Raw genomic sequence first — 27,803 nt, forward strand, 5'->3', positions numbered from 1 at the left:
AACGGAGTATTTTGTGGCAAGGCTTTGCATATACTTTCTTCTCATTTTTTTGCAGAATTTTAACAATTGATTAATTTATTCAATTTTGAATGGCACATTTTTTGTACTATACTAGCAAAAGACATGAAAATTAGATTATGATATGATGGGTTTCTTAATTGGTACTTGGATTGCAGTCTCTAAATGCAGTGCTTTACTTTCAATAACATTTTTATGACAAATGTTCCAGCAGTTGAGAGGCATATTGATTAAAACATTAAATAAAAATATCATTTTTAATAAAATTAACCCATTATATTTTCTAAAAAGCATTTAATGCTATTCTACAACATTCCATATATCATGATATATCACTCACTCACAGTTATTCTGTTCAGTTTGCCTTCTGTTAAAGGGTAGTAAAAATTAGCTAAGCCAGTTGTGCACCATTAAATTTCCCAATATTAATATAAACAAGTAAAAACACTGATACTGAAGCTCTTTTTTTTTCATCGCAGCCTATGATCAGAAGTGATTAAAATGTTTTGAATGTGTACTGTATAAAAAGTTAAAAAAATATATCCCAAAAGTATTTTACATTAAATTTCAATATTGTAATAACAATAGCAAGTGAATACGAGTTAGCAAGAAAAATACACGTATACAAAACACTTATATTATAGCTCTTTTTATATTTACAGCTTATGTTTAAAAGTTAATAAAATATTTGGTTGTTACAGTTTTTAATTTACAGTCCATATGGTGATACAGTCCATATGGTGATACTGTGCTAAGATAGAATCCCATTCCGCTGGAGATTACCAAGATATTATGTTCCTGAATATTGTGACATGTGGAAACTGCATTCTTCTTCCACAATGCTTCCACCCTAATAAGAACTTTTATAGCTGAAACGACGAAAATGAGTTATTCAAATGGATTCAGTGTTAAGTAAAGCACGGTTATTCTTTGATTATACTTTACATGTTTGACCTTACCTCATAATTGAACAGAAAATCTAAAACCTTTCTATAATTTCAAGTTGGTAGTGGCAACATACACTATACTGTTTACTACATGCATATACAAATGGATGGCCTGGACGAAGTTCAATGTGTACATATTTCTTTGTTTACCTTGTCCACATCTTAACACCAACATCTGGCCTTCAAAATGCCTGGAGAGACAAACAGTAGGTTTACAAAGAGTAATGAATTTATACTAGATGGCAAAGCTGGCAAATATACAGACACCATACAGAAAACAAGACAGCAAAGTTGACAAGTGTTCAGACATTATGAAGAAAAAAGTGTACCAAATAATGTAGGCCAATTTTGATGCACTGTTACATAATGCTTTAAAACAGCATAATCACTCTTATCCTCTTACATTATGTACTACAGGGTAACATGGACACTGAAAAACTAGCAATTGATTCAATTCCAGGGGATACAAAAGCCACTGAAAGTGTAAATGTGTGAAAAATACATAAAAAAATAAATAAATCAAAAAAGATTTAAAAAAAAAAAAAAAAAACGGAATTGCTATAAATGTAAAATGATCAGGCTAATTTTTGAAGGCAACCTGCCCCTTTCCCAAACAAAGCCACTCAGTAAATTAAAGTAAAACAAAAATATGGTATGGCAGTTATGGGGCAAACATTGCTAAAATTGTGCAAAACTAGAATAATTACCACAAATGTAAAGGAATCATGTTGATTTTCAAAATCAACCTGCCTCTTTACCAAACAAAGAAACAAGGCAGCAAAGCTGTCAAATGTACAGACAAAAAGCAGAAAATAATAATGCACAAAATAAGCTACTGTCATTTCTGATGCAATAATACATTATGCTTGACTGCAAAGTCTACACCAAATTTTAATTATGCACAACAGGTAATACAGATTCCATTCTGAAATTCTAAACATAGTGCATGATTGAATTTGAATCTGTCAAACTACAATGTTATGAGTTTATTTCCATTTTTGACACTTTATTACACAATGTACGATAACAGTTTTACCATCATTTTATATAATCAATTAACAATATTGTTAAGATGCAGAAAATGTCAAAAGAACACTTTCTTATCTAATTAGTTTAATTATGAAACTGTTAACATGCCTAAGAAGTGGATCTGAGGAAAACCACTTATGTACGGAAAAAAGCCAAAACTTCGTCAAAACTGAATGAAACAAGTGAATTTTCAAACCCTACTTTCCTTTCAGTAAGATCGTTCATTCCTGTGAGTATCAAGACAATCAGCCTATTGGTTTTCACTGAAATATATGTAATCAGTTTTGCATATATGCCAAAAAAAAAAGGAAAAAACAGCAAAATTTTGGTAACAATGGTCCAAACACACTGATTTTCAACTCAACCTGTATTTCAGGAAGATCGATAACTCCTGTGTGTTTCAAGACAATAGGCCTATCAGTTTTCCTTGAGATATGATATCAGTATTGCATATATGCTGAAAAAAGTGGAAAAAAACATAACTTCTGTAAAAATGGTCCAATCATGCTGAAAGTTGACTTGCATTTTTATGAATATTCATCATTTCTATTATTTTGAACACAAAAATTAAAACAGGTTTTCCACTTATCATTTTATCGGTGAAAGTGCACAGCGACTACGACATCAACAGCAATGACAGACATAGGTGACAGCTATATGTATAGACACATCTGTGTCTGTACATAAAAAGTACACTCTGATATCAAGAAACAAAACTTACCCTGATTCCTAGCTTAAACCCCTTGGGTGCAGATACTAGCTGGAGGATCGATCAATGTGGGTGTGAAACATCTCTGACCACTATCCAACTTTAATGATCTCGTTTTCTGGAAACCTCGATTTGGAGGCTCTGAACCACTTAATATAAGAGCTTCAGTATCTGGCTGTGAGGAAGGCAACACTAGCTGTGATGGTGATAAGTCAGGTTGTACCTCTGGTTGTGAGGAAAATTCTCCAGGTGGCAGCACTGGCTGGAGTGGTGACGCACCAGGTGGCAGCACTAGGTGTGAAGAAGACACTCCAGATGAGATCATCGTTTTCACCATGACCCCCTTATCATTATCTCCTGTTTTCTTTCCTCCTTCAGTACCTCTCTTCTGATCAGAATCACTGCCACTCTGTTTTCTCAGCTGTTCTTTTTCATACTCAGTATTGGTGTTCTTTATTTTGCCTCCTCCTCCTCCTCCACCTCTCCTTTCTGTAGCAATCTGGTGACTTTCCATTATTTGAACCTGCAAATATTTTATATAAAAGTTTGTTAAACCTACTACTGACAACATGAGGTCTATAACTGATACATGTATATACATCTACAGGATATCTTTACATAATTAAAACAAGTAAGGCGACAAATACTGGTTGGACACACACACACACACACACACACACACACACACAAACTAACAAATGAAAAACTTTCAGAAAAAGAGGCCTATTACACTGCTTTTCCAACTCAGGCTGCATTTTAGTCCTGTGTTGCTTCTTTTCAAGTTTGAAAATCATAAGTAATTTGGTTTTCCCTTAATGCATGGTCATCATAGCAGCAGTGTACAAAATAGGGTTTCTTCATGTTTGATGCAATATTACTTAATACTTAACAGGATAATGACCATCAGTTTTTAATAATAAAATATAAGGTATTAAAGTATCATGGATATTCAGAAAAAGTGACTAGCAAAGGTCTTCAAGCCCATTAAGTTTGAGAAGATTAAGTGGTATGGTTTTCCTTAAATGTTCACTATGGCAACAGTGCCCAAAATAGGGTTTTCTTCAATTTTGATGCAATATTAAATAATGCTTAACAGCATAATCACCACAAAACTGTAACATGGGCTGCAGGTAACATGGATATATATTTTAGAAAATGTGACTGGCAAAGGTCTTCAGGCCCATGGAACTTCAAAGTCACACTTGAAAAAGTCACACTTGAAAAACCCACAATGTAAACTGTACAGAAATGAGTTTATTTCCATTTTTAACACTTTTTTTTAGATTAAACAAAATCACCCATTTACTATCATTTTTATATGATCAACTGAAAAAAATTGTTGAGATAGGAAAAATATCAAAAGAACAATTTTTAGTGTCCAATTTGCTCCATTCTGAGATTCTGAACATAGTGAATGATTGAATCTGACAAACTGCAATGATATGAGTTTATTTCCATTTTTGACTCTTTATTACACAATACACTATAACAGGTTTACCATAATTTTTATATAATCAACTTACAATATTGTTAAGATGCAGAAAATGTGAAAGAACACTTTTAGGTATCTAATTTCTTCAATAATGAGACTATCAACATGCCTAAGAATTAAATCTGAGGAAAATCTACTTATACGCAAAAAAGGCATCAACTTCATCAAGCTTATTTTCCAACTTGAAGTTGATCTGTATATTAGTCCTATGAATCAGTCCTGAAAGTTATAAGGCAAAATATTATGTGGGTTTTTTTTTTGTTATGCATAATGGCAGATAAAATATGCTGAAAAACACAACGACAGACAGGCGATATCTGTGTCTGTACAAAAAAATTAAAAAAGAATACACAACAAACAAAGCTGTCAATTGTACAGGCAAAAAAAAACATCTAGAGGATCGTAGAGGTGATATCCGCTCCAGGTATTGTACCACCAACTGGAGTAAGCATATATGTATGGGGAAGAAAGAGGGGGGGGGGGACCACCTGCAGTGTTATGCTTGACAAGCTCTACAAAATACAGTAAACAGAAAATTACAATTTATAACAAAATCATGGGGAAAAGTAAAAGGTCAAAGCCAAAGTTGCAGTAGGATTGTGAATATAGGACCTCCCATCCAGGTTCACTAGTAAATATAAGTTCAGTGCATAGTGAAAAGTAGGTCAAAGGTCAAGTTCAAGGTTGTAGTTACATGTAGATTGCCAGTATATAACTTCCTATTCAAGTTCAATACTAACTATTTGCATATCTCTGCCAGTTTTGGAAATATCATGGACAGAATATTTCCAAAGTTCAGTTTTTATTGAAAAGAAGGTCAAATGTCAATTTCAAGCTAGGTCACAGTTAGATTGCCAGTAAATGACTTCCTATTCAAATTCAATAGTAACTATGGGCATATCTTTGCCAGTTTTGGAGATATAAGGGGATGGAAAATTTGCAATGTACAGTTCATGATGAAAGGTAGGTCAAAGTAGGTCAAAGGTAAATTTCAAGGTCACAGTTGAGTTAGATTGCCAGTATATGACTTCTTACTCAAATCAATAGTAACTATATGCTTATTTTGGAGTACTTCACATTTTATATTTGCCTCTGAATATTAATGAGATATTGTACTTTTTGATATAGCCCAACTCATTAAAAAAAACAGACACCACCTACAGTATTGCGTTTGACAACCTCTACAAAATGCAACAAACAAGAGGTCTCTAGCATTTATGGTTCCAGAATTAGAGAGTTTTCAATTTTGGCATCTAGTGACTGTTTCTCCTGTGATAATGCACCGATTGACCTTAAACTCAAGAAGATGAAAGATGACCCCAAGTGTGACAACTACCCATAATATTATTGGTTAGGTCTATGTAGTTTCGGAAAATCAGCATATATAAATATATATATATATATATATATATATATATATATATATATATATTTGGAAAAAATTCCCATTTTAAGAAAATTTTGGCCTGTTTGGCCTTGAATTAAAGGTCGCAGCAGGGGCCTAGCAACTAAACTTCGGAGCCAAGATTTAATCCATTTAATGGTGCGTGTGGAGGCGGGGAGACCATCGGGAATCAGCGGCATCACTTTTGAAGTGGGTTGGCCATATTCAGTCGGCAGATCAGTTAGTTCTTTATTCTGAATGGCCCCAATGTACATAAAAAGCGAGAAGTTTTGAAAAAATGACCTGATCATGCTGATTTTCTAACTTGACCTGAATTTTATGAATATTCATCAGTTCAGTAAGTTTGAAGACAAAAGTAAAATGATTTTCCACTAATTGTATTACGTATCACTGAAAGTGCATGGTGATGCGGGCACTGGCGCTGGCGACAACAAATGCAGGTGACGGCTATATGTACAGACTCATCTGTGTTTGTACATAAAAAACTACCCAAGCTCTTTTTCACCTGTTCATCAATCATTCTGAATTGCCATGGCCACTGTATGTTGTATAAAAACTGTCTGTGGTCAAATCTGTTATCATCCACGCTAGAGCTTTCAGCATGGTAGGAAGGAGTAATGACAGTCATCTTATGCCGATTAATGGAATAGTACCTGAAGAAGTGCTTTACCTTGGAGGCAACCTTTTCAGAAAAAGAAAGGAAATATTAAACTGCATTATGATTCCTTTAAGTTACATCTAAGTGTATGTTGACTAGTATCCAACTGCCTAATAGATATTATTTCATAAAATAGAACTGCTTATTTGATCACAGGAATATGATAATTATCCCTAATAAGTATACACTTTGCAAGAATTATACTTGTCTTGGAGTACAGGTTTCTTTCCAAGTGTGCACAAGTTTGCCAAACATGCTATATGGACCACAAAATGCCTGCTTTCGAAGTCTACCATAGACTGAAAGTTCATCGTAAGTCATGCCCAAATCTTTCTGAAAAACAAAATTGAATTTTTTTGTAAAAATGCATTGATGATGGGAAAACTTTATAACTCATGCAGTTCGAAATTGGATATCAATTTGTGAGTGGAATAGCACCCACAGAATGTCCCTAAAATAAGTCGAGAAGGAAACTAAGATAAGAATACGTTACAATAGAACATCAATATAATTCCATACGGTTGAGCAAAGTGAATTAGAATGGAATTATTTTCTCCTAAGGGGTGGTAGTGTATATATTGTGCAAGTTGTGCTATTGGTAAGAAATGTGGGTAAGTTACAACAGCTGTTCATTTGACCAGTTAGCACAGACAAGTTGACATGTAAATTTTTATTTTTGTATTTTGTTTTTTGGTTATTGTCATTTACATTTGTTTAGTACATATGGCTGTATTCCCAGAGCTTTTAGATCGATCTATCCCCGCGGGGAGTCTCACTAGATTACTGTCAGATAATCCGGCTTAAATGTCCATCCCGCCTACTACAAGCTGTAACTTTCGTGTCCGCTCGGCTGACAGCTATTTAGCGTGAACCCCCAGGGAGTTAGGTCGATCTAAAGTAGATCGATCTAATCTCTGGAAATGGGGTCTATGATTGTTTTTATATGATAGCTACATTAATTTCTTTTGCAGTAATTATTTTCATTTTTTCCAATTTTTGTTACAAAGCAAGTATATGTGTGTTTGTGTGTAGGCATTGTGGTTTGTTGTAAATGATTGAAGATGGTTTGAAATAAAATTTGTGCGCTAACTACATTCATATGCACTTAAAGCAATAATAACTCTTCCTTTGAGATTCAAAATTCCGCAAGAAATACATTGTAAACAACGCATGGAAATATATTATATTGCATTTCACCTCTAAAACGGCTGTTATTGTAGTAAATCTAAAAACTGTGCTTGTCAATAGGGTTTTTGATGCCTTTCTTCCCGGTCGTCAAGGCATTCGCCTTCATTCAAGACCAAAATAACATATGGCGGCATATAGGGATAGCAGACGCGTGATGCAATCCTCAGACATAAGTTCGGGTTTTTGTACAGTGCGTGGGATAACGAAGGAATGGGGTCGTTGACCATTGGTAAGTACGGGCAAATTGCCGTTTACTCCAGGAAAATCCAATTTTTGGCCAAAATGAAGAGTTATTATGACTTTTATATGTTGACTGTGTTGTTTAATTCTTAATGTTATTCAGTGCTGGTTATTCTCTGGGAGAATCGGGGACACCCTGAACATAAGCACTAATTTTAATTGATTAATAGTTTTTAGTTTTTTTTAAATCAGTGTAATGATTTCTGACATCCTACCTCATCTGTCTGTACTAGTTTGCCATCCTTGAGTGGTTCCAGCTCTGCCGTTGGAGGTGCAGCATATATGCTGAAAGAAAATGTTTACAAAATGGTACTTTTATTTTCCCAATGTCGAAAAAATGCTAATAAACAGATAAATTGTCAGAATAACATGCAAACTATTACCTGATTTTCTCTTTTGCTGCACAAATTACAAATGAAATGTATCTAACATGATTTATGTTAATGACAGTTTGGATTTGCACTCACTCTTTCAAAGCTGTAAATCCAAATTTATTAATTGAGTATGTGGTAAACTTCCTGAGGTCTGTTTTACTGATGGCCCCTATTGGGTTCAGATCAGCACTGGAGCAGTCATATTTGGTAATGTGGCCACGCAAACTGTAATATAATAATAATAATAATAATAATAATAATAATAATTTATTTGCTATAATCGCAACCCAAAGGTTGAAGTTTTACAATGTATCATAAATAAAATCATAAGGTATTTAAAGGTAACTAAAAATTATAAACTAAAAGACCAAAGCTTTAAAAAAAGTCAATCTGTACATCTCTGTACATTTCTGGTTGCTAAATCTTACCGTTCATCCATATTTGTAGAGCCTAACACCAGGAGTCCTCCTGGTCTCCCTCTGGCCCACAGAGACAACTGTGCAAATAGGTAAGCTAGAACCATACGAAGTCTGGCCTGGAAATGAAAAAGAAAACATGCAAAGTAAATTGACTTTTCCAATCTGGATTAAAAATAAAAAGGAAAAAATTCAAGGTAAATATATTCATTTAACAGGGATATGATTTTAGTATATCCTCATAATTTTCAACATTATGCATATTAATCCCCTGATCTACATGTATGTGACCCTTTCGATGATTTTGAATGAGTTTTAGAAATTAAATCTCAAATTAGTGTTCTCTGTAAATAAATTTGATAAAATGGCTCATGGTGAAAAGTAGGTCAAAGGTCAAGTTCAAAGTCCTATTCAAGCTCGATAGTAACTAAAGGCATATCTCTGCCAGTTTTGGAGATCTCGATATAAGGGAAGGAAAATTTGCAAAGTTCAAGTCATGGTGAAAAGAAGGTCAATGTGACTTCCTGGAGGAGGACAGACCATCATGGAATTAGCGGCATTGCTTTTGAAGTGGGGTCGGCCATATGAAGTTGGTGGATCAGTTAGTACTTGGATCAGCTATTCTAAATGGCCCCTAGGAGGAGAAGTGGTCTTGGTGATGTGTCGGCAGAGCCAGCAGACAGGATGGGTCGGGACTAAAACCATATGTACATCAGCGCCACACTGGTGGTACAATAAAATGTATCGATCTGTACCTGTATATTCTGTAATGCCACATTCTCTCTCAGACTACCCCCATGAGCTGTGAACCTGGGTACCACCCCCATCACTGCAGTAAATATACCCAGAACTGCTGCAACTGCTGTGTCTATTTTGATTTGAAGGTGGTGACTGAAAATAAAGACATCACCAGCACATAATGTTTGATATTCTGTATTAATTAAACATAAGATACAAGAAGAAATCTCCTTATAACCATGCACACTTTCACTGACCGAAAAAAAACTACTTTCACATAATGCTTCTTGCCAAAAACAAACAATTAAGGGAAACTATCAATTAAATTTATAATAATTAATTTGCAGATTACAAATACTTAACAAACTTCTGGAAATACCATAATTCATTCATTCTGTTAAGTATGCATATTAAACATACAATCAAATAGTACTTTTAAAATTTACATTCACCTTCCAATCTGCTCAGCAAGCTTCCTTGATCTTTCCTTAGTTTCCTCTGAATTGTTATCTGTTGCCATAAAGCATGTGGTGAACACTCTATTGGCCAGTTCTTTGGGGTCTGTAGGAATGTAGTTAGGATCTCCTGTTATTTTCCTGGCATCCTCTGATACTTTGGAATCTGCAAAATTATATGAATATCAAAATATTGTATAAATACATTAGGCATGAAAAAAGTAGCTGTTTCAAATGCAACCTCAATGTAATTATGAAATAAAATAAGAGTCCTACCTCCCTCACGCACAGCTTCACAGACCAGATGACACATGGAGGCCACTATACAAGCAGTACTGGAGCTGTCAATACCGCCACTGAGAGGCAAGAAATATCCTCCGCTGCCACTGCGGCGTAAGTAATCCCAAAGCCAACACGCTGGACCAAGACTAAAATAAATCAGATCTAGCATTTAAACTTGAAAATGCATTCCAAAATCATGTTCTTACTCTATTTCTGAACAAATCTGGTCAATTTTTTAACAATTCTGGGAACATAAAATCTTAAAAAAGCTCACGCAATCTCCTCCTGTGGTGTGTGGTACTTCCATTCTATTGGCTCATAGACAGGAAAGAAAAAGTCATCTTCATGAGACAATGAAAAATCCACCTTCACTCTTGGAAAGGCTTTACACGAAGCTGCCTACAAAACACAAGTATCAATTAAGCAGCACTTTATAACCTAGTCACACTAGAGGCATAATGAGCTAGAATTAGTAAGAATGAGTTCTTTGTACATTGTATGTTCCTGGATATTCAAATTGTGTTCTAAAATCTGAGCGCATTCCAAATATATGGGCCCATTCTTGTGTCCAGTTGGAATGTTTTGCTCACGCTCCAAATTTTCTAAGTGCATTCCAAGTGGAGAAATAACGAATGGCATTCTAAGGGTGCTTTCCCAGAGATTTAGATCGATCTAAAGATTAAGTTTTAACTCCCTGGGGGTTCACGCTAAATTGCAGTCAGCCGAGCGGGCACCATAGTTAATCACCCCCTTACAGCTTTTAGTAGGCGGGACAGACGCTTAAGCCGGCCAAGCTGACAGTAATCTAGTGAGACTCCCCACAGGGATAGATCAATCTAAAAATCTATGGAAATGGGGTGTAAGTGTATTCTAACTGCACTATGAGTGCATTCTTAATATTTTTACAGCATTCCAACAGGAGAACAGAAATGGCAAGACACTTCAAATCCTGCCAGAATGTTCCCAGACAACTGCTTAGCACAGCACATCAAAATGCCAAGGAACTATAATCTAGCTTACTCTTCTAAATAATTTACAATAAAAATTAATTCTTACTGATTGACACCTGGACTTTATCTGATTTTTATAGCCACGGACATCCTCTAAATCTAAAGTTGCTGTCAATACTTCCTGAAAATATACAAACAAACACATTTCAATCATCCACTTACAAATGTGGTGCAGTAAAAAGGCTTCTTCAAAGTGAACCTAAACTAGAAAAATACAAAACAGAAGAATACCTTAAGTGGACATAAAGTATTTTGAACTAAGGCCGTCATGAAATATAAAAAAGCAAGTAATGTTAATAGAAATAAATTGGCCAATGGTATTAATAAATCATTGCAGCCATCTTAAATCAATTTTAAAGATCATATTCAATACCAAGAGTTCAAGGTTAGTTATACTTCCATTATGCTGCACAATCATTAAGCATGATGTCACTTTTTTTGCCTCTTTTAATAACCTTTTAATTTGGATGTTAAACAAGAAGAAAGCATACCACTTCATTCAAAGAGAACTGTTTTCCCTGAGCAATTATGTCTCCATTTATTGCTATCTTTGATCTGCCATCAAAATACAGTCTGTCTCCATCACAGCCAATCTGGTTGGCAAACAAATATATGCCACCACTCTGTAACAGATAAGAAAAAGAAATAATTAAGGATATTCCTTGTGTTCAGAGATGGAATATTTTTATTTGATACAATCCAAACATATTCAAGTGTATCCTATAGTTTGACTTCCCTTGTCATTGGTGAATAACAAATACATGCTTATTGACACAAGACTATATTCAGTTAAAGAAAAACTGGGAGGTACATACCTTATATGTTGCACTTTTTACCAAGTCTACACTTTCATAGGCCTTCCCAAGTTGATGGTGACTTGCACTTCCATTAGTAAATATTTCCACCCCATCCAGGCCCATAGCTACATGTCGACTGCATCAAAAATGTTAAAGTCATAATATAAGAATACTACAAATTTCACCCTGAGTTATATCGTGTTATGTATTTCCTTACACAGGCACTCACATTGGGTCATATCTTGATATTTACCAACAGTTTATTTCTGTTCATTTGTTGAAATTAAAGATATTCATGAATGGATATCTAATTAAAAGTAACTTTTAAAACATCTGCTGGCAACCTTGTGACAAAGGCTGAGATATACACTGACAAAGAAAGTTGAAATAATCTTGTACCTACCCAGGCCCGTAGCCAGCAATTTCAAAAGGGGGGTTCTTTTTCTGAAAAAGTGCACCTTTTTCCATAAAAACTTCATGAACCTAGATCAAATTTTACCCAGAGTGGACCTTTTCCCACCAAAAGGGGTGGTTCTTTCGAACCCCCCGAACCCCCCCTGACTACGGGCCTGCTACCTTTCTGCTGTCCACAACTCCTCACAAATCTCACTGCCTATACAAGTATCTAAGGTTGATAAGACTGCATCCCCAATTGGTACTGTTTGCTTTGATACAAATACAAGGTAATTACAAGGTAAAATTAAAAGAACGAAAAAAAACTGAGCAAAAATGCTCATTAGCTTGATAGTTGGATCATAAATGAAAATTATCAAACACAAGCAAAATACTTTCATACCATTAGCTTAATTACAGCCAACCTGGCCTTCATTAGACTTCATTTATGAACCAAAAAATCTGTAACCTTAACTGAGCTGAAACCTGGATGAAATATTTTATGCATTCAATGATACACAGTATAATACACTTGGACTTGATTCTGAGACATTTCCTTTAAATGTACTTCAAGCCAATTGTTCGCCATCTTACCTGCCCTGTTATTTCTTGGATCATGCAAGGGAGAAAATATTCTTCTGTCTGCTGAAGTTTAGCCCAGCCAGTGAAGTAACGATACTCCCTATAGTTGCCATCACATGCCAACTGAATTTTAGGTCTTATCAACAGGATTTTCCTGTCAGATATAACAAAATCATTATGAACTAAAGGATCAGAGAGGTAATATACCTCCAGATATTGTACCACCAGCTGAAGTCAGCGCATTCGTATGGAAAACCAAAACAAAGGGAAGCCTGGTGACCACCAGTGTTGTGCTCGACAGGATAAGCTGTTGCACTACAGTATAAGATAGCCTACAATGACTTTTATGTTAATTCTACCTTCTCTCTTATACTCGTCCACAATTTGAATTAATGTGTACATATTGCAATATATTTTTATGTTGGTAATAGGTAGAGCTATTTGGAAGAACGGTGCCAAGCTGGTGACCAAAGGTGGCAAAAAGTAGTTTTGAGGTAAGAGCGATAAAAAGCAAAATAAGGAAAAAAGCAAATCCCAACATTTATTAGAGCCGAATTTATTAAATGACAAATTGTATTAAGATTGTTTCTGTTAACTGCCAGGGCCTTGGGGATAGACAAAAAAGAAAAGACATATTTTCATATTTAAGACAACAAAAAAAAAATGATATTCTACAGTATGCCTACAAGACACACATTTTACGGCAGAAATGGAATCAAAGGTTAGGTCCGAGTGAGGAAATAAGGCCTATTTTAGTCTGTACAGGTCTAACTCGAGGGGTGTTGCTATACTTTTAAATAGCACTGCTGATGTTAAAGTAATTAATGAAAAAAAAAAGACAATGCAGGTAACTTTATATTACTAAGAGTGCATTCTCAACAAATTAAGCCAGGCTTTACAAAGCCGGTGACCTAAAAATGGCGGACGTACATGAAAGAAAAACCGCCTAATCTTTTAATAGTCTCTCCGCCTCCCCACACGTCGTCCCTGCGGGGTACAGTAATTAAATCTCGGCTCCGTTCGCCATGCGGAAGCTACCTGAGAAATATTTAGTGCGCATGCTCATCAGTTAAACTCGTGGTGAAGAAAGCATGGCGGCTGAAGGCGATCGAAGGAAAAAAGCTCTTCTGTTCTATTATCTTTGAAAACAGAGACGAAAAAGGAATAATTTGGCCCGTAGAGCAGCAATGAATCAACTATCTACGGAGATAATATCACCAGAGATATTCACGGAAATATTAATGTTCGGAGCCGAGATTTAATTACTGTACCCCGCAGGGACAGTAATCTCGGCTCCGTTCGCCATGCGGAAGCTACCTGAGAAATATTAAGTGCGCATGCTCATCAGTTAAACTCGTGGTGAAGAAAGCATGGCGGCTGAAGGCGATCGAAGGAAAAAAGCTCTTCTGTTCTATTATCTTTGAAAACAGAGACGAAAAAGGAATAATTTGGCCCGTAGAGCAGCAATGAATCGACTATCTACGGAGATAATATCACCAGAGATATTCACAGAAATATTAATGTTCAGAGCCGAGATTTAATTACTGTACCCCGCAGGGGCGACGTGTGGGGAGGCGTGTGAGAGGCGGAGAGACTATTAAAAGATTAGGCGGTTTTTCTTTCATGTACGTCCGCCATTTTTAGGTCACCGGCTTTGTAAAGCCTGGCTTAATTCGTTGAGAATGCGCTCTAAATTTGATTCTTCCGACTTCTATAAACAGATAGAAATGGTGCTACAGGACACAGATAATGAGTACTCTATTATCTGCGGTGATTTCAACTTGGTTTTAAATCCAGAAATAGATTATGATCAGACACATCGACATATAAATGACCCAAAAGCAAGAAAAAAGTATTGGAACATATTGAAATTTATGATTTAGTTGATATTTATAGTATAGAGAACAACATGAATGTCATATACTTGGAGGAGAAAAAAAAACATTAAACAAGCGAGACTAGATGTTTTCCTTGACAGAAAATCTTTTAAGAAGTATTAAAAATTCATATATTGAATCAAGTTATAGATCAGACATTGTGGGGATAAATATTGAATTTAACCCATTTAGGAAAGGTAAAGGGATATGGAAATTTAACAATTTTCCGCTTGATGATTTAGAATATATTGACAATATAAAACAACTTATTAATAATATAAAAAGCCAGTATGCACTTCCTGTCTATAACCTATATAATACCTACTCAATTTCAGACAGTTTACCATAAATGATCAACTCTTTTTTGAGACCCTACTTATCAAAATCAGGGGCAAAACCATTTCTGTTTCATCTTATAAGAAAAAACTAGTTGACAACAGAGAAAAAACTTTGATAACAGAAAGAAGTAATTTGGAAAGAAATTACAAGAGGAACTAAAAAACATCAGGGAAAATCAAATAAGGGGTAGCATGATAAGATCCAGGGCAAAGTGGTTGGAAGAGGGCGAAAAACCTACTAAATATTTTTTAAACCTAGAAAACCAAAATTTCACTTCAAAAATAATACCTAAGATAGTTAAAGATAATGGAGAAGTAATTACAACCCAAACACTAATTTTAAAATGAATAGTTATTTGCAGAGTCTAATAAAGTGACTGATGTTGATTTAAGTACAATTATTAAGTACAATCCTACCGCACAATTATCCATCGAGGCTCAAAGATGTGGAGTCAAGTGAACTATAGGGTGTTATTTGTCTAAATGAAGCCTCCAAAATTCTGAAAACAAAATGAAAAGTAACAAGAGTCCAGGCTCAAATGGGTTCACTGTCCAGTTCTTTAAAGTATTCTGGCCACAGCTCGGCAATTTTGTTGTTAGATCCATTAAATTGGGTTACTAAACTGGTCAACTTTCAATTACACAGCATCAGAGTGTAATCATGTGTCTCCCTAAGGGTGAAAAGTCCAAGCAATACTTGAAAAACTGGAGACCGATCTCTTTGTTAAATGTAACCTATAAAATAGCCTATAAAATAGCATCCAAAGTCAAGAAATACCTGGGCAAACTAATTTCAGATGACCAATGCGGTTTTATTTCCGGGAGATATATCCGGGAAAGTATCCGTACTGTATATGATATTATGCAATACAGAGAAGATAATGATATTCCTGGACTGAAAGTGGTATTAGATTTTGAAAAAGCTTTTGACGCTGTAACGTGGAAATTCATAAACAGGGTACTAGTTTTTTTTTAATTTTTAAATTTTGGTGAAAGTATTATCAAATGGACAAATACTTTCAATATAATAAAGGTGCCCAAGCAGCAATAAATCAAGGAGATAATCTCTCAGAGTCCTTTTACATTAAAAGAGGTTGCAGGCAGGGAGACCCAATAGCCCCCTATTTTTTTATTTTATGTGCAGAAATACTTTCAAGTATACTCAAAAATAACAAAAATATAAAAAGTATCACTATTGATAACGCCCCTATTTTATTACTCAATATGCAGACGATACGACTGTGATGCTTGATGGCTCAGAAAAGTCTTTATCTGAACTAATGACTGAATTAGAGAAATTTTCAAAAATATCAGGATTGAAAATCAACAAAGATAAAACAAAAATAGTATGGATAACACGTATGAAGTTCAGAAATTTAAAATTTTTGCCACATATGCATCTTGATTGGGGAAAGTATCAGTTTAATCTTTTGGAAATCGATTTCATGTTGATCTATTTCAAATCCCCAAACTTAACTCTGATAAGAAATTAGTAAAAATTAAGTCTAATCTTAAAGTATGGAACAGAAGAATGGTCACCCCCATCGGCAAGTGTATGATTATAAAATCCTTAATAATTTCTCAATTAAATCATTTGTTTATATCCTTACCAAATCCTAGTCAAAGGTTTATCAATGACCTTCAAAGTGATCTCTTCCACTTTTTGTGGAACTCAAAGATTGACAAAGTTATGCGCGATATAATTATTAAATATTACGATGAAGGTGGTATTAAAATGATACACTTGCCTTCACTAATATCCTCACTAAAACTAACTTGGATTAGACATTTTTACAACAAGAAAAAAATGGCAAATTATCGTCGATAAATATCTGAATTTTGAACTTAATTCTGTCCATGGGTGGGTGATGATGAGTATTTGAATAAATGTCTAAAAGTTTGCCGAAACCGGCTCTGGGGGGATGTGTTACTTGCATGGAAAGAACTCAGCTAGGGTCAAGGAAGATAAGTTAAGGGGGGAAAGCAAGTCTGTGTTGAACACCCCTGTCTGGGTATAATGAAGCACTAAGAGTAGACAGTAAGGTAATATACTATAAGCATTGGTTCAATAAAGGTATATCTACAATAAAAGATTTTATAAAAGACGCTAAAACATTTACCTTTTTCTCACAAGAATAAATAACTAGGCGATACGGTATCCAGACCAACTTCCTAGAATATCAAGGGGTGGTAAGCATTATTAGGCAATACTCGAGCTTGCATGACATAAACGAATTGGAAGAAATGCTCCCTAAACTCCCAGAGTATTTAAGTATCTTCTTTTAAAGTAAGAAGGGCTGTCATACTTAGTAAGAATACTTAACTCCAAAGGGCAAAATAAATTGAAATAAATTGTTCAATATTAATGACAAAGAGTGGTCAATAATAAATACTGCAGTAAACTGCCCTTCAACCTTCCTATCAGTCCTTAATTTAAATGGTTCCGGTATAAAATAAACCAACATATACTACCGACATATATCTTGCTAAAACTGGTTTGGTAAAAAAAAACCTTTGTGAAAGGTGAGAGAAAGAGATGGAGACAATTATTCATGTACTATGGGACTGTTCCATAAGAGAAATCTTTTAAAAAGTAATCAAAGATAAGCTGAGAATGACTTTAGGGAAAAAAACATTTATGTTTGGAATTCTTGACAAAAAGGAAAGTAATAAAGAAGTGTATAATATCTTAAATATGTTAATCAAATATTATATCTACAGCTTAAGGTGCAGAAACAAGCAATTGTTACTTATTTCTTTTGTTGAATTTGCTAAAGAATATCTGGACTCAAAACAGAATTTGGGCCATCATAAGGCGTATGTACGTATGCTTACACAATTTATGATATAATATATGCCGAATGTAATACTAATAGTATGACAATCCCTTATGCCTTGGGGACATAGTCAATTAGAGCATCTAACATCTTTGTGTACGTAAGTTCACAGCTTTTATATGAATCTGAGATATATCTCGATAGTCCCAACTGTCAGTCTTGTGTGTTGTACCATATTATTTATGGAGACTATTATACGTTTATATGTTGGTTTGTGATGTGTAGTAACTTCTTCTGTGTGACAATGTAAGTAATGCTTTCTGTTAGTCCCGACTATTGGCATAATAATGAATGCTGAGTTAAATGTCCAATTTGACTATGGTATATTATAAATGTTAGTTTTGTAATGTATAGAATTTGGTATGACTCATACATGCCTATTAGCTGGTTTGTTTGTTTATATGTTACGATATATGTTAATCATTTTGCATTATGTGCGACTTTATTCAGGTATTATATACTATTACTACTGTTATTTTGTGCAACGTATTCTGCCACTCCCCTTTATTAGTGCTGTTAACGTCCAATGAGACTACTGTATGCTAGTTTGTGTCTGTTGTATATGTTGTAATATGTGAATAGTGAGAAAAATGTATGTTTTGTTTTGTGATGTCAATAAAAAAAACTCACCAGAAAAAAAAAGTACTGGTAGGTCACAGGCCAATTTCAAGGTCACGGTTAGATTGCCAGCATCGATATATAATTTCTTATTCAAGTTCAATAGTAACTATGGGCGTATCTCTGCTAATTTTGGAGTATTTCACATTTTATTTTCACCACTGAATATTGTGACATTGTACTTTTTGATAAGGCACAACTCCAAAACCGTATCGTAAACAAAAAATGGACACCACCTTCAGTATTGCGCTTGACAAGCTCTTTAAAATGCAAAAAATTAGAGGTCTCTGGCATTTAATTACGGTTCAAGAATCGGAGTTTTTAGTTAACGCATCTAATGGCTGCTTCTCCCATGAAAATGCACTGATTGACCCCAAACTTCCAAAGATCAAAGGTGTCCTTACTTGTAACCCCTCACTATAATATGAGTGCTTAGGTCTTTGTACTTTCTGAAAATTGGCACAAACAAAAAATTTTTGCAGAAAATTCCCATTTTTAGAAAATTTTGGCCTGTTTGACTGTGAAATAAAGGTCAAAGATCAAATCCAAGGGCATATTTGGAATACCCTAGGTTCTAGATTCCGGTATTGCCAGCTCGATCTTGTTTTCATATATAACCCATATCAACAATACCGTAAAAGCGACTCCATCACAAGGTATATATTTAACAAGCTAGCTTTTACGTTGCTCTGACACTCAGGGTAATTTGGAATCTCCACATATGACTTTCAGTCAGATTTCTGTTTTTTCCCATAATTCCTTCAATTTGGGAGATATTTAGCACTGAATTTTAAAAAATATTGACAAGGTGCGTTTCAATGAGCCTTACGACCAGGCCAATGCACCAACTGAGACAAAAAAAAAAAAAAAAAAAAAACAGGGGGTTCAAGTTGAGATTATATGTGACCTAAATCCAAGAGATGGGGATACAGGTCCTTCAATCTAGGAGGAGAAGCAGCAACAGTGACTTGTATCCCACGCTACCCTGCATAGCCAGGGGAGCCCTACAGGACAGGTCAGCACTAAAACCATGAGTACCACCAGTGTACACGCTGGTGGTGCTAATCATGTGATCTAATGCAAATCAGTAAAATGAGCTGTGACAATATTTTAGGTATGGAATATACTAGCCAGGAGTATCTGGTATGTGTTACAAGGTCATAAGTCCAGCAGGTGAAGTGCATAAAATGATTCTTGTATTTGTTGCTTAGTTAACTACCAAGTGGGTTTGATCAACAAGAACTTTCTAAGTGTTGGGACAAAATATATAAAACTAAGTATATGATGTAAAATTTCACCGATACACTGTAGTTGAAACTCAAATAATGACTAGCTGAAAAGTTAAGTTGTCACCTAAGGTATAGTTCGCATCCTAGTTGAGGTACAGACAGCATATCCTAGATCAATTCAACTACAATCAATACAACTACTTGTGGTAATTTGATCTATAAAAACATTCCTTTAAAACTGACCTGTTAAGAAAAAGTACTCTGCAGTTGTAAGCCACATTTTTATGCTTGACAGGCCTGAAATAACAAATATACCAACATGTATTTATACTAAGTAACCAAACAGTTAAAAAATCAAGCACTGAAGTACCCACAGTAAAAAGAAGGCAATAAATACACACTAAGGCAATAAAAAAGCAAATTGGATTCAGTAATATATATCCAGAACATACAAAGATACAGAGTTGCTTTTTTTAAAAAGACATTTTAAGACACATTTTCATATATATATTCTATAATGTATGCAAATACTATTTTCCTAACCTAGCCACTGATATTAGTCTTGCTTTAGTAAATGACTAAATTAACACAGTGATCAATTTCTGGCAATGCAATGGTAAGTTGGTAAAAAATTTTTTTTCAAAAGTCAGACAAGCCAGTGTCACTGAAACTAAGACCCTACAGACTGTTAGATATGGATGTATTACATTTATATTTATTTATAAAAAATTAGGAACACTCACATGCCCACATCACAGATAATATCCTGACATATGGGAGACTTCAGCAACTGAGCAAGCACTTGGAATGAGTGAAGAAATGTATCACTTTCAAGGAAATGATCTTGGCATCCATAACCTCTGAAAAAATGATACCAGTAAAGTACCCGCACTTGTCAATGAAAAACCTGCAATTAGCAGAATTGTTTTTATATTTTCTCATGCCTTTATAATACCATGGGGCACCAATCACTATTTCATAACAATAATCACAAGAGTTGACCCATCTTGCACTATATATATTCTTATAAGGTCAGAGAATTTAGGAATTTGTGATGTTTTGTTTAATAGTACTTGAATTCATGGAAAGAAATGTAATTTACGGAATATCAAGCTCTGGTCCAAGTCTGTAAGTAGCTCCTTTTGATTTGGCTTCATGAATACCTGAAGTGAATAATTAACACAGTTGAATATGTAGTGCAGTACAGCACAACACGGCACAATACACTGGAAAAAACAAGTCCTGTACCAAATCCACAAAAGAAACAGATATTCCCAACAAAGTAGGAAGATATAAAATCAAACTATATTACAAGATAATTAATATGGTTGATATAACTGAACAGAAATTGGTTGGCAATTCCATGTTTATTGTGAAAAATATTGCTTTGAAAAGAATTTGTATTCAGTTTTTAACCTGAAAATAATTAAGCAGTAATCTATGCTGAGAGAAGTGCATCTTACATACAATGATACATCTATATTTATGTTAAATCTAGCAAGCAACAACGGTACATAACATTACAGAAATGAGTTGGCATATCTATTGATGAATTTATATCCATTAATTATCTGTGATTATTATACTGCTGTAGGGCTCGAGACTTATTTGTCAGGTCACCTGTCCGGTCGGGCTTACTCCTAACAAATTTCACCTGTCCCCAGCTAATTTCCACTTGCACAACTGTGCCCTTGCGTAATTCCCGCATTGAAAACTATGTTTTCCCTCATTTTGAGACATGCAGCACCACCGAAGGTGCAATACTACGACAAATGTCTGATGGAATTTAGTTAAGAGCACTTATCTATATAACACAGGGCCGTAGCCTCTGGGGGGGAGGGGGGGGGGGGGCAGCTGGGATTTGATCCCCCTGGGATTTGAGGTCCAAAAAAAAAAAAAAAGAAAAATAAAAACAATTGCAGAGGTAAAAAAAAAAAAAAAATTGCAAAGTTGGTATCAATTCTGTTAGAAAATGCACTCATGGCCACTAGACAATCATTCAACAATCTGTTTACAAAGGTGTACTGTTTTAAGCCAATTCAGTTCATGCCAGAAAGCTCACCCTCCCTTAGGGAGCTATCCCCCAAGCTGTCTGATGGAAGGGGCAGCTGGGATTTGATCCCCCTGGGATTTGAGGTCAAAAAAAAAAAAAAAAAAAGAAAAAGAAAAACAATTGCAGAGGTAAAAAAAAAAAAATAATTGCAAAGTTGGTATCAATTCTGTTAGAAAATGCACTCATGGCCACTAGACAATCATTCAACAATCTGTTTACAAAGGTGTACTGTTTTAAGCCAACTCAGTTCATGCCAGAAAGCTCACCCTCCCTTAGGGAGCTATCCCCCAAGCTGTTATCAGGTCATTGTTTATTTCCCTGCGCTTCGTAGGATCTTTACAATCTTCTTGCAACACCAGTGGGCAGTGTTGCATGCGAGAGATCATTTTCAGCCCTCCGTCGTCTGAAACTGTGGACACGCACTTGTAGCATGGCAGAGGCACGCCTTAGCGGATTGGCTCTCTTGCTTGTCCACAGAGGAAGAAACGTTATTCCTAATCCTGAGACAATCTACGAAATGAAGTCCAATGGGCGTGTTGTGTTGAAAAAATGACTGTACTTAAGGCAAAATGAACCCACAATTTCTTACTTCTGATTGAGCAATAAATAACAGTTAAAATGCACCAGAATGCAGTATTATACATACAGTTTTTAAAAATTTTCCACACCGTGGGAGGGGCTTTCGCTTACAACGTTGTAAAACACTCGTCAGAAAAAACTTATCTTGTAATATATGTCCGCTTACTGCCCCCCCCTGGGATTTTGCTCAGGCTACGGCCCTGTAACAAAAATGAATATTTCTGTTTTCCACTTATTGTTTACTCAACATGCGTTCGACACGGTACCTCATAACAAACTACTTCATAAGTTACATGCCTATGGGATACGAGACAAAATACACCGGTGGATTGCATCTTTCTTGTGTAATCGTCAAATGAAGGTAGTTGTTGAAGGCGAGAGTTCAAGAGGAGTGAATGTCATGTCTGGAGTACCACAAGGGACAGTACTAGGCCCTCTTCTCTTCCTTTGCCACATAAACGACCTACCGGACTCTGTAAAATCCAAAGTACGCCTTTTCGCTGATGATTGCTTACTATACAGGGAAATATCTTCGCAAAAAGACCATATTATTCTTCAACAAGACCTCGCAAGCCTAGAAAACTGGGCTATGAAATGGGGCATGCGTTTCAACGCTTCCAAATGTTATTCTTAGTGTTTGCCAGAAATCTTCTTTCTTTTACCAACTGGATAACAATGCTTAAATGTTTAGATGCTTAAAAATGTTCAGACCAACCCATACCTAGGAGTCATGCTTTCTTCCGACCTTAAATGGTCAACTCACATAAACAACTTATGTAAAAAGGCCAGTTGCCTACTAGGATTCATTAGAAGGAATTTATACCATAGTCCAGTTATCACACGGAAATCTGCCTACATAGCTCTTGTCCGTTCCACTCTAGAATATGGTGCTATCATATGGGACCCCTATTTAAAAACAGACATCGATAAAATGGAAAAAATTCCAAGAAAAGCTGCACGGTTCATCACTGGGGATTACAAGTCTCAATCCCCAGGTAGTGTCACCTCCATGCTGAAATCACTAGAGATACCACTACTGCAGCACCGGAGGAAGGAACTGCGGCTAACTTTTCTCTTCAAGGTGGTTGAGGGGTTTGTTCCAGCGATACCCCCCGACACTTACTTCGTACCAGTCTCTAACAAACGCCGCATAAGGGCTATATCTTTCACTGACTTTGACTCTGAAAACATTGTGAATAGTACTAATAACAGTCGCTGCTTTCGCTTACAACGTTGTAAAACACTCGTCAGAAAAAACTCTTTCTTCGTCAGAACAGTTTCCGATTGGAATGGACTCAGTGACCAACAAGTAAAAGCTGAAACTGTTGAAAGCTTTAGATCAGGACTACTATTTGACTAAGTTTCTCATGCGCTCTCTTCTACCCGTCTACTTCATACCAGTATTGGTGTCTCTAGACGTATATGGACAGATACAGATGCGGCCCGACTGAAGCCGTATTTCTTTATCCAGCACGTGTTGTTAGGTGTTCTTAGACGTCCGTGCGCGGCCCGTCGTGTATTTGTATCTGCCAGTATACGTCTGTATGTAGAATCACTACTGGTATTGTAATAGGCGGGAAGAGAGAGCGCATGGGAATCTTAGTCACGCTGTAGGCATGATCTGAAGCCTTCCACAGTTTCGTCTCAGTTTCTGCAGTAATTTGTTGGTCACTCCGTTCGTTCCACTTGGAGACTCTTTTGATAAAGAAAGAATTTTTTTCTAACTGGCGTGTTGCAAACGGTAACAGCGACTGTTGTTTGGTACTATCAATAACGTTTTCAGTGTCAAAGTCAGTGAATGATTTGGTCCTTATACCACGTTTGTTGGAAGCTGGTATTAAATAAGTGTCAGGAGGTATCACTGGTACTCAACCACAACCAGTTTCGGCTGCTCCCCTTTTGACCAGTTTCAGTGGCCCGTTTTCAGTGTTTTGTGTAATACATGTCTATGATACGTACTTGTTTTATTATTATTATTATTATTATTATTATTATTATTATTTGACACTGCCGTTACTGGTAATTCTAATTTTTTTTATTATTTACATCAAGTCGTGGCGGATGCAATGAGTTTATCTGCAGTGTAGCCTCGTTTACGGAATAAACTGCAAATCTAAACAACTCACCCAAAACGAGACAAAGCGGGGGAGTACATGACAAGGTGTGGTGGGAAAATTTTGAGCAGTTCTCACACTTCTGTCATTATTTTGAATAGCGTGGATATTTTATTAATTTGAGATCAAAACGATAAAATAAGTTCCAATAAAGACTACGGTATGCACTTACTTTAAAAATGTGGAAGGAAAATGCGCTAGTAGGCCTAGAAATAAAATTGCTCATGGAGCAAAAACCTTGCAAATGTTGTAATTTTTTTAAATTTCAATTTACTTGTAATTTTATAGTGTAGGCCTACTAGTAAGAAAGTAAATAAAGTTCATGACAGACGCGTGCGTAGCCACATTAGACAGAAATGAAAATGCGGGGAGTAGGCCAGGGCCGTAATCTGTAACCTTGGTAGAGGGTAGAGTAGACCTTTTCTATGTTTTTTAAACGTCTTCCCCATTTTTATTCCTCCTAAAACCATCAAATGGGGAAAAGAAAGACCAACAACAAGTTCAATCATCGTCACGATCATTGCAGATTCACCGCACAATGCCCGCAAGGGAACTGTAGCCTCGGTCACAACCGGACGCACGAATTTTAGGACCGTACGTTTCCTGTAGCCTCTACCAGGGAGACAGATTATATAGGAAAAATGGAAAAATGCAGAGAATGATATGACTTTCTATTTGTCTAAAGACACATCCCTGAATATCTTGTGAAAAATCAATCTGTCGACCTGGTAGAGGGTACATCCCCTTCGAGTTTTGGTTGTAGCGGAGGCCGCGAAAGTCGTAGAGGTAGAGGAAAAGCCTTGGTCACAACCGTTCTTACGGATTCTTACGGCCTGTTTGCGTCCAAATTTTTGCAAACTGGCTGAACGCCAGCGTGCGCCTTGAGCACGCACTTTATACTCCTGACGCGGGGGGAGGGGGGGGGGGGTGACGCATGTGTGATGCAATCCCGCCGTGCGTTCGATTTTGTTCGTAGGTTGGTTGTCAGGGCGTGCGCCGTACTTAACACGCAAGGGACACTTGTTCCTTGCTTGCGATGTGCGTCTTAAATCACATTTGCTTCCACGGTACCTTAAAATCGTACGTCATACTTGCGAACTCCTGGCAAACTCCTTGCAAGGGCAACTTGCGGCTTCGCTGTTTGCCGAGAATTCGTAATTTGTTGGACATCTCCAACATCATCCGTACGTGCTTGAGGGCTGTCTGCAAACTCAAAATTTCGCAAGAAGGACTTGCGTGGCACGTGAGATTCTGCACAAAATTTGGACGCTAACAGATCGCCTTCCTCTGCAAGGAATTTTCACAAAAAGGAATATACGCGTAGTATACGGGCACGTGGTGGCATCGCAAGCAGTGCCGGATTTAGAGGAGGGGCCAGGGGGGTTGTGTCTGTAGTATATCAAGTTCAAGCGGTAACGGTTACTTGTATCCGCCATGACGCGGAACCGGCGGAGGCCGTACGAGACGGGTCGGAACTAAAACCATGTATACCGCCACGCTCATGCTGGTGGTACGATGATTGGTCGTTGGAGGGTGGAGTTGTCTGTTAACTGGCTTTCTTGCTCCGAACTATTCATCCAGTCTTGAAAAGTCGATTATCACTGTGTCTTTTCACGAAACTGTTGACTTGGTAATCATGAGTACAGGATGGACGTGGACCGTTATCGGCCTTTAGAAAAACAGGACTCTCCCGCAATCAAAAATGTCGTAATTGAAACGCCCTTTTTTAACATTTGGCGTGCGCTTAAAGGTACATTTGAATTGATGGAGCGTGAAACAACTTCTACCAGTTTCTTATACGATTCTAATTTAATAGCACTAAGGTCATTCAATTAAATGACATCAAAGGCGTTCCCTCATTTTATGCGTCCCAACCTTTATTCTATCTTTAATTCATATTAATAATGCATGGTGTCCATGGGTCGGGATGGGAGTTATTGAGTGCAAGTTAAAATTCTATAAGAGTCAACAAGCGTAGAAATTGTTCTCGTAGTAGTATAGTTCGATTTGATTGGTTAATTTTCAATAAATTTGCAAGTTTCGGACACGTGTAAAACATATGCAAACTAAGGATGGAAAAGGTCCAAGCATGAGTAATTCAAATAATATTTCTTTTTAATTAAAATTGTAAACAAGTCTCTTAGAAATTACCTAATAAGGAAATATTGAATGGCGGTTTGCAACATGAGAATGGAAAATTCCTTGTTATCACGCAAAGACAATGGAAAGAGAACAAGAAAATGCATGATCAGTACGGAGAAATAGAGTATAAATACTTGTGAAATTGTATGAAAAAGACATTCGGTAAATAAACGTTTGAAAGCTTCAAATCGTCGTTATTCTTCACTATAAAACATATATGGATAACTTCCATGTGCGTTCGGTAGCACTCAAAACTTAGTGATAAAGATTCTAAAAGCCGAGTTCGCACGAAAGTTTATCACCCTTTAGCAGCTCGAGGATTGCTAATCTGATTGCATTCAGTGAGAGTCCCGGTGGAGTTGGATCAATCTACGTAAAACGATAGTTTCGTGGGAACGCATCCTTAGATGCCGTATGTAATTAAAATTCTTCAGATTGATGAACGTCTTAAAATGTTTCGGACTATCGAACTTTCGGACTTATCGGACCAATGAACCTTCGGACCAATTAACCTTCGGACTATCGAGACGCCCCCGCGTTAACAGGGGATACTTACTGCATTTTCGTTTGGGGAGCCATCTTGCCCCGACCCTGGGGCAACTTGCCCCGTGGCAGGGCAAGTGGGCCCCCCTAACGTCAATTGCGTTTTTTGTCAAATTGTTAGCGATCTGACTTTTGGCCTATATTTGACAAATAATGACATCGCATACGTAGCCAAGTTCATGTGGCTTACTTTGAAACCGGTTTTGTTGCTTCAACTCGTTTACAGTTGGCTTCACAAGGTCAAAAATGTCAAACTGGACCAACTAGCCTCGGTCTCCCCTAATTGCTATTAGACTGGTTTTATTCCAGTGTATTACGCTGTGTTGCGCAATTCAACTACATTTGGATGGAGTTTTGGAGATAGACATTCTACACTTTCTATTCAATTCTACGCCGTCTTGTCATCGATAACTTACTCTGAACATTCTACTTTGACCGCTACTTTCTATTTTATGCTACACCGTCTTGTCACAGATAACTTACTCTGAAGGATTCTCTGCATATTTCCCTCAAAATCCATAGCCCACTGATTTAAAGAACATGTTGCAACTATCACTTTTCTTCCCATTTTAAAACCATTTGCCGAAAATACTTCGTGAGGTTACACACCACACCTAAATTCGGTACACCACACCTAAATTCGGTGTGACGTGTACGGTCCGTTTCGCGTGAATCATCCGTCTTGACCGATTGTAGCCTACACGCAGCGGACGCGTGTATGAGCCATTCCGTGAATGATC

The 27,803-nt window shown here is 36.4% G+C and overlaps 1 protein-coding gene and 1 long non-coding RNA gene across 4 annotated transcripts in view; one reads left to right on the forward strand and one right to left on the reverse strand.

Annotated features, from left to right (window-relative positions):
- Nucleotides 1-27,803, forward strand: part of LOC147764329 (uncharacterized) — a 44,994-nt gene that overhangs the window by 13,446 nt on the left and 3,745 nt on the right. The window contains exon 4 of one of the 2 annotated variants that reach the window (XR_015332069.1): nucleotides 13,165-13,227. The exons of the other annotated variant lie outside the window; for it this stretch is intronic. This is a non-coding gene — a long non-coding RNA (uncharacterized LOC147764329). The remainder of the gene's footprint in view (nucleotides 1-13,164; nucleotides 13,228-27,803) is intronic. 2 annotated transcript variants of the gene reach the window in all.
- LOC106160343 (glutamine-dependent NAD(+) synthetase) lies at nucleotides 746-27,775 on the reverse strand. 2 transcript variants are annotated; one of them, XM_087001850.1, is made up of 21 exons: nucleotides 27,547-27,766; nucleotides 20,735-20,795; nucleotides 20,376-20,492; nucleotides 19,876-19,929; nucleotides 12,746-12,887; nucleotides 12,335-12,423; nucleotides 11,777-11,894; nucleotides 11,453-11,584; nucleotides 11,008-11,082; nucleotides 10,226-10,350; nucleotides 9,946-10,097; nucleotides 9,667-9,835; nucleotides 9,232-9,367; nucleotides 8,489-8,595; nucleotides 8,154-8,285; nucleotides 7,902-7,971; nucleotides 6,463-6,591; nucleotides 6,106-6,282; nucleotides 2,716-3,226; nucleotides 1,116-1,156; nucleotides 746-887 (listed from the first exon to the last, which is right to left on the reverse strand). In XM_087001850.1, exons 1-19 carry the CDS (start codon nucleotides 27,629-27,631, stop codon nucleotides 2,729-2,731), a joined length of 2,568 nt encoding a protein of 855 aa, XP_086857976.1. In that variant the 5' UTR covers nucleotides 27,632-27,766; the 3' UTR covers nucleotides 746-887; nucleotides 1,116-1,156; nucleotides 2,716-2,728. The 2 variants fall into 2 exon arrangements, with proteins under 2 accessions (XP_086857976.1, XP_086857977.1); XM_087001851.1 differs by lacking the exons at nucleotides 12,335-12,423; nucleotides 12,746-12,887 and having other exon boundaries at nucleotides 27,547-27,775.

Source organism: Lingula anatina, chromosome 1, assembly GCF_051362555.1.
Source record: "Lingula anatina isolate TDL-2025a chromosome 1, LinAna3.0, whole genome shotgun sequence".
Lineage (NCBI taxonomy): Eukaryota > Metazoa > Brachiopoda > Lingulata > Lingulida > Lingulidae > Lingula > Lingula anatina.

Excerpts from the sequence above, each read along its gene's own strand:
- LOC106160343 (XM_087001850.1), bottom strand. The coding sequence starts at position 27,631 with ATGGGAAGAAAAGTGATAGTTGCAACATGTTCTTTAAATCAGTGGGCT. Across the intron at positions 20,796-27,546 it reads TATGCAGAGAATCCTTCAGA|GTATTCATGAAGCCAAATCA; the intron begins GTAAGTTATCTG and ends TATTCACTTCAG. Across the intron at positions 7,972-8,153 it reads GGATTTACAGCTTTGAAAGA|CATATATGCTGCACCTCCAA; the intron begins GTGAGTGCAAAT and ends ATTTTCTTTCAG.